This window comes from Salvelinus sp. IW2-2015, unplaced genomic scaffold, assembly GCF_002910315.2.
Source record: "Salvelinus sp. IW2-2015 unplaced genomic scaffold, ASM291031v2 Un_scaffold1593, whole genome shotgun sequence".
NCBI lineage: Eukaryota > Metazoa > Chordata > Actinopteri > Salmoniformes > Salmonidae > Salvelinus > Salvelinus sp. IW2-2015.
Genome location: NW_019943016.1, coordinates 10,247 through 17,876, shown reverse-complemented (window position 1 = coordinate 17,876; position 7,630 = coordinate 10,247). Strand labels below are relative to the sequence as shown.

At 41.5% G+C, this 7,630-nt stretch overlaps 1 protein-coding gene across 2 annotated transcripts; it reads right to left on the bottom strand.

Annotated features, from left to right (window-relative positions):
• Window positions 1-2,487: 2,487 nt before the first annotated feature.
• Window positions 2,488-6,762, bottom strand: LOC112071348 (prothymosin alpha-A). Of its 2 annotated transcripts, none has more exons than XM_024138800.2 (5): window positions 6,605-6,762; window positions 3,980-4,051; window positions 3,580-3,667; window positions 3,275-3,366; window positions 2,488-3,131 (listed from the first exon to the last, which is right to left on the bottom strand). In XM_024138800.2, the coding sequence occupies exons 1-5, from the start codon at window positions 6,644-6,646 to the stop codon at window positions 3,090-3,092; spliced, it is 336 nt and encodes a 111-aa protein (XP_023994568.1). In that variant the 5' UTR covers window positions 6,647-6,762; the 3' UTR covers window positions 2,488-3,089. The 2 variants fall into 2 exon arrangements, with proteins under 2 accessions (XP_023994568.1, XP_023994569.1); XM_024138801.2 differs by having other exon boundaries at window positions 3,580-3,664.
• Between the last annotated feature and the right edge of the window lie 868 nt (window positions 6,763-7,630).

The window sequence follows — 7,630 nt, the reverse complement described above, 5'->3', positions numbered from 1 at the left end:
AGTAGTGGCAGTAGTAGTAGTAGTTGTAGAAGTAGTAGTAGCGGCAGTAGTAGTAGTAGCATTAGTACTAGCAGTAGTAGTAGTAGTAGTAGTAGCAGTAGTAGTAGTAGTAGTAGTAGCAGAAGTAGTAGTTGCAGTAGTATTAGTAGCAGCAGCAATAGTAGTAGTAGTAGTAGTAGTAGTAGTAGTAGTAGTAGTAGTAGTAGTAGTAGNAGTAGTAGTAGTAGTAGTAGTAGCAATATTAGTCGTGTTGTATTTGTAGTAGTACTAGTAGCAGTAACAGTAGCAGTAGTAGTAGTAATAGCAGTAGTAGTAGTAGTAGTAGGAGCAGTAGTAGTAGTAGCAGCAATAGTAGTAGTAGTAGTGGTGTTCGTTGTAGTAGTAGCAGCAGCAATAGTAGTAGTATTAGTGGTGTTAGTTGTAGTAGTAGCAGCAGTAGTAGTAGTGAAGGAGGAATGACAACAGTTTATTTCTTTTATCTCTGGTCGACTGGTTCTTATGGACAACATTAGCCTATCTGTTCCTCTCTCGCTGTGTGATGGAAAACAAGTGTTAATACCTAAATTGTTTAAATTCCTTTGTCTTTTCTGTCTCCAAATGCCATCTTTTCCTAGCAGCACTATATGTATAAATGTACCTGGCAAATAAAGGTGATACGGATTCTGAAAGAGACCCATGGAACTTTTCTTAGCACCCTTCAAGGCACTCTTAAAGTGCCTTTATTGCTGTACCATGTTCAATGGAACAGCGTTTAAAAGTCTGACACGTTTCGGCATAGCCTTCGTCAGGGAGTGATGTTGTTAGTTTGTGTCTGTGCCCTATTGGCCCCACAGGAAAACCACAGAACCAAGAGCTGCTTTCACCGTTTCCACTCTGAAGCGCCTCAGACATGTGACAGGAAGCAGTTGTCTGTCCGTTTATATCCCACCGTAAACAGTTACCACTTGAAACACAACCAACATGACTCTGACACGTTGAAGGCAAAGGAGTGTTGGAATACTCAGTTCTTTCATATTATGTATTTTGGATGTGATTATGTACACCATATATACAAAAGTATGTGGACAACCCTTAAAATTAGTGGATTTGGCTATTTCAGCCACACCCATTGCTGACAGTTGTTTAAAATGTTGTACACACCATGCAATCTCCATAGACAAACCTTTTCAGTAGAATGGCCTTACTGAAGTGCTCAGTGACTTTCAATGTGGCACCGTCATAGGATGCCACCTTTCCAACAAGTGAGTTTGTCAAATGTCTGCCCTGCTAGAGCCGCCCCAGTTTGGTGGATGCCAGGAGAACGCTACAAGCCCAAATGCATTGTGCCAACTCTAAAGTTTGGTGGAGGAGGAATAATGGTCTGTGGCTGTTTCTCGTGGTTCGAGCTAGGCCCCTTAGTTCCAGTGAAGGGAAATCTTAACACTACAACATACAATGACATTCTAGATGATTCTGTGCTTCCAACTTTGTGGCAACAGTTTGGGGAAGGCCATTTCCTGTTTCAGCATGACAATGCCCCCGTGCACAAAGCGAGGTCTATACAGAAATGGTTTGTCGAGATCAGTGTGGAAGAACTTGACTGGCCTGCACAGAGACCTGACCTCAACCCCATCGAACACCTTTGGGATGAATTGGAACGCCGACTGCGAGCCAGGCCTAATCGCTCCAATATAAGTGACCGACCTCACTAATGCTCTTGTGGCTGAATGCAAGTAAATCCATGCAGCAATATTTCAACATCTAGTGGAAAGACTTCCCAGAAGAGTGGAGGCTGTTATAGCAGCAAAATGAGGACCAACTCTATGTTAATGCCCATGATTTTGGAACGAGCAAGTGTCCACATACTTTTTGGTCATGTGATGTAGCTGGTAAGGGAGAACAATAAAGTTGTATTATGTGTGTTTGGGATTATTATTATTTAAACATGAGGTAATTGATTGTTGTAATTATATGGAAGTTTACATTTTGAGCAGATTAATAGCTACAAAGTACTTTTTTTTCTCACTTCTAATCATCAATGTCAAATGAAATGACGCTGAGTCCATTGGGCTAATAATAGTTCTCAATTATGTCCCTGGTTATGTCCTAGAAATTATAACCAATAAGAGAATGCAGCCGTTGTGGTGTTGGCCAATTAGCACTCCTCGTATAATTGTATTGGTGTGTTTCACTGTATTTGGTGTTAAAATAATTGTTTATCGGAAGGAAAGGATTCACTCAGGTAAATTTATTAAATGCAATATAATTTACCAGATCTTGAAGTCTTTATAGCATGAATAATTTACAATGATGTACAGTTCTAACAGCTCAATAAAACACATGAACAGCATATCTGAAAAGGATACTTTTATAGATTATAGAGCCAAAAGCTGTATGATGATGTTCCTAGTTGAGGAGGTCGACTGTAACATAACATTATGAAGTCTCATCTACGACGGGTCAAAAAAACGGAAGAAAAATTCAACAACAAAAAAAACTAATCAGAAGTGCTCACAAACTAAAARTCTGGTTTATTGTCTTACAACAAATTCACACGTACATTGAACAGGCCACAACAGACAGCAATTTAAACGACATAAAAGAAAAGAAACCTCTTTTCTTTGGCCTTGCCATCTCATACAAACCAACTACGTATGGTACAACTAAAGTACAAATACAAAGTTACTGGAATGCTTTAAATTTAATTGTTTTCTGAAATTTGTACAAGTTTGTGTTGAGATAACATGACATGGTCAAACCACAAGTAAAGTCTATTTCATAGAGAAGCATCAACTCCAAAGCACCGTTTGGTAACCAGAGATCACTGTCGAAAAAATGGCTGACCTCCTAACAATATGTACAAAAATATAAAATGTAAATAAAAATACAAACAAATTCTCCTTTTAAAGTACTGTATCTTGTTAAGAAGGTAGAACTTTGAAGTCTTGGGTATTCTAAAAAATTTGCAGTTGGGTGTGTGTGTACACGGACGTTGGGTGTGTGTACACGGACGTTGGACTCTACTTGATGATGACCACAGTTTCCCTCCAAAACGCTCGGTGGTCTAGGAGAGAGGTTACAGGGGCTTCCAGCGGGTTGAAACACAACTCTTAATCATCATCGGTTTTCTGCTTCTTCGTTCCAACATCCTCCTGTAAAGATAAAGCCAAGATAAGATTAGTTATTTCCATTTAAAACAACATTGTAGAAATATGTTTAGTTTGATTTGAAAATGAAATACCAAACACATACAATGAGTGTAAATTCAAGTCATGGATTGAAGTTGTTATATTACCTCATCATCATCATCATCGTCATCATCATCTTCCGCCGCCCTCTTGCCTGCGCGACCCTCGACCTCATCGTCATCTTCATCATCTTCGTCGCCTACAGAGACAGAGATAGAGAGGGAGACGGGTTTAGATTATTGTAGTTATGGCGTCTAACAGATAGAGGGCGCTCCAAGAAAACAATTCCCCAGGCGATCTGCCTCAGTACTTTAGCCGCAAATAGACAGCACTGCCACTAGGTGCATAATGTCAACATGAAATGGATACTCTATCATCATACATAATGTTGTTGAGAGACCGGACCACTTACCCTCAACATCCTCTTCCTCATCCTCCTCTTCTCCCACATCCTCCTCCTCGTCTACATCCTCTACATCTCCATTCTCCTCAGCCTCCTTCTGGAAAACAACACAATGCATCAAATACATAGAATCTGTTTGTCTCCAGGGGGAAAATCCATGTTGAATGACAGACTGTATTTATTTAGGAGTGAGGGTAATAACCAGGTAATATCTKATTTGTAAGAAAAATGAAGAAAAAAAACATGACTTGTCCTCGTGGATGTATTTCTACAAATACTTTTTTATAAGGACAATGAAGAAGACAGGTGAGGACAGGTAGAGAGTAACTGATTGCCATATGAGCCCATCTTTAAGGTAAAGTGGTGAAATGGGTCAATTAAAGGTAAAGTGTTAAAGGTGAAGTCTTACAGCTTTTTTCCCATTGGCTGGGGCATCTTTTCCATTTTCTGCCTCCTCAACAAGCTTCTTCTCTTTCAGGTCCTGGGGGAAAGTGAAAATGAGAGAATATGTTTGATTTATATGCTTTGTGGCACATGGTGGTTCAAATATATATCACAGGCCCATCCAATCAAGATTTTATGGCTTAAGATTTATTTCTAGAGTTGGTTGTCGTTTTAAAGACTTCTAAACGAGCGGGAACAAAAATGTTTTCACACCCCCGCCCACCTACCCCCTTCCCTCCCTCCACCCTCGCCTAAACTTGTAAAGCATGCTTTCGTTTTTCCTTTGAAAGGTGACACTTTGATCCTAACCTTCTATTGGTTGCTTTTCTTCTCTACACCCCGCCTACTTTTGGAGCTCTAATAGAAGTGTTGCAACCTGACACCAGTATGGAGTTGCGAACAAAGAGCATTGTAGTTCAGTCAAGGACTCATATAATGGGGCTCTATGAAGACACGCCCGGAAAAAGACTACAATTCCCATTGCACCCTAGTAGGTTATTCAGCCAATAAGAGCCTCTAAACGAACGCTACCAGAAGGAGGCTGACTAAATTAACTCCAGGGAAAGGAGACAATAAGACAATAGCGCCTAGAAGGGATATGCGATTCATCGACTTTCCATTCTGTAAATGAAGACAATAAGGTTCCTAATCAATCAAAACCATTCTGATTGGGTGTTGGTGTTGTATCAAGGGTCTTTATGATAAGATCAGGCTATGTTCAGGCCTATTCACTTGAAGGACAAAGGCACTTTTTTTTTCCGCCAATAGCCTTTTTTAGTGCCCAAGAAATAAAATATATATGTTCTAAGTCTCGTTCGTTTTAACCTATTCCTATGAGGAAATCTCTATTGATGAATTAGTTTGAGTAATGCTGAGCCTATAAGCCGGTTAGCAGCTACATCTCCCCCTGTACCCGCCTCCTTTCAACATCACCTTTACGTGCCAATGTTGTATTCTATAGCTATAGGCAACAACGCACAGCGATGGAAAATACGTATCATTTTTAACCTGTAGGCTAACAGGCAGACATCAACATACTCGATTTTTTTTTATTACCTGGGGTTCGTTTGAACAGCGTATGGTGAGCTTATGGCAAGGGATAAAAGATAAGTAACCGCAAAAACGCAATTCAGCGCGCAATTGGTTCAGCAGGTCGAGGCTCTGAGCAGCGCTTTGCAATGTTTAATGAAAAACGATGCCTTCAAGATGCAATGCTAGTTTATCGTGAACGCSCCCCCCKCCSKCCCCCCCCCCCSCCCATCTCTCTCTTTCTCTCTCTGAATAGGGTTACGCCGTGAAGGAACCAAAGAGAGAGAGGGAGAGAATGAACACTTTCACAGTTCAACTTTTCGCTCACACACGTCCTACACTGGGTGTTCATATCGGCATTACGCGCCGCCAAAGCCCGCATATATACTCACCTAGTTCCATTTATCACAAGCTACCGCTGGAAGCAAGTCAACATTTATTTTCTCTCTAAAGACAAGCAAAGGAAATACTGTCTGTCCGCGCTTTTTTTCATAGAAAGAATGTCTAAATCTAAGATAGTATCCAAACAAATAACCCAAGAACAGAAGCTGTTCCAAATCACACACAGACACATCATTTGGTTTACAAGCCAACTGATGCTGTTAAACGGGAGACTCCGGAGCTCGCGGTGAGGCTCCGTCACATTGCGCACAGACAGACAGAAGCCTGGTGGAACGAAGTGAACACACCGCCGGGTTTATCCATGTCAATACAGCCGTGAATCACTGATCATAAACACACAGCTAGAAGACGGGAATCGCTATCCCCACTCCATTTACAGTTATGCAAAATAATTACTCCCGTAGTTTACTCATGTCGTACTCAGGTCGGGTATAATTTTCATGTTGGTTCCGTTATTAATCCTTTACGCGCAATTTAAATCGATTTCACCACATTCTGAATTCTAAAAGGCGCGAGGCTTTTATGTCCGAATCATTCCCCATAAACTTCCACATCAATATCATATACTCAATGAAAACAGCCTCCAAAAACAATGGGATCTATTCAAGTAGCAAGTTATGACAGACCCGGTGCGCGGTACGAATTTGACGAATGGATCAATCAATTGCAGACTCGACCAGCAAATACAATGAAGCCTATAAAATGAGAAGTATACAAAGCGAATTCATCAACACGATAAAGCAGAAGTGTGTGTGTGTGAATGAGTTCTTCAAACGAGCTTCAAATCCGTGCTCAACTGAACAGACACGGTAGTATAAACAAAGAAACGCGCGCAGACTTGTACTCTGGGCAATAAAAGCATCGCTGCTTGCTGTTAATGTTTCAGTAGACCAGTGAGCGCAACTTCGGCGTACTCATTGTTAGGCTACATTTTTATCTAATATCATAGGTCTCCAAAAAAAGTGATTTCATTCCTACATCCGCAACAGAAGCCTTATCCAAAACCAGTTAGATTTGATGAAGCTCGGATAAACACTTGTTCCAGTTTCCTATAGTTGTTCTCCATTCAAAATATTCCGTCCGGAATAGATTTGAATGAAAGAAAGTGTAGAAATTGTAATTTGTCCATCACTCAGGTCACAAATTGCCCTCCACTTACCTTGGCAGAGATCTCCTTCTTGTCGACTTTTGTGTCAGCCATGTTTCTGTTTTAGCCTAATGTAACAAATGTTATAGGGGATCAGAAAAAATAATGATACGATCCACTCAGTCCCACCACTGTAAAAGAAAAAAAAGACTTATAGTGCCAGTGGCAACCTGGCCCGACCGGGGAGCCTTTAATATAGAGTTGTGGGCGGAGTCGAGGCACGGCCAGTGCGTTATGATTGGTCCATAATTTGGACAATGTCTAGCACTGATTGGTCCGAAGGGAACAATGGACAGTATTTTCAGAGAGGCGCGCACGCCCCCTAATCAGCCTCTCCGAATCATTGCAGTGACGAGTGGCTGGCCGTCCCCGCGCGGGGATTGATGACCCGCATAGCATACTTTCTGTCAACACAACACAAGATTAAACTTGTCAAAGTGGACAATTCTCGCGTCAGGACGTAATTCAAGCCGAATTTCAATTGCAAACCCCACATAAATCCAAATGTGGACAGACTATTGCATTTGGCAACATGTAACACACACACACCCGTAGTTGTTACATGTAACCGATTCACTTGTAGTCTATCCTCATCAATCACCATGTTGTTCAAGGTTTATTACATTAGGTGCTGCTTGACCTTGCATGCACTTTCATTTAACTGCTAGTCTAGTTGGCTAAAATACAAATATTTAAATTCTGTATAATGAACTAATGTAAGGAAGAAATGTAACAACTTCAAATGGATAAACTGGATGCAATGATTTAAAAGATCTTCAATGGCTTATTACGGCATTTAGAGAACGAAGCCTAGGCTATCTCTAGTTTACACACGACAGACTGACAGATAGCTCCCCTCTCCTCCTCCCCTCCTCCCCCTTTAGAGCAGCCCCTCCCCCCCTCCCTCTCTCTGCACCCCCCTTTTCCATCGGCCCCCCTCCCCCTCTTTTAGCTCTCTCTCACTCGCGCTCTCTCTGGGAGCCGTAATGCGCTTGCGCCATGTGCGGCGGGTAGAAGCGTCCATTTTCCGGCTCAGCC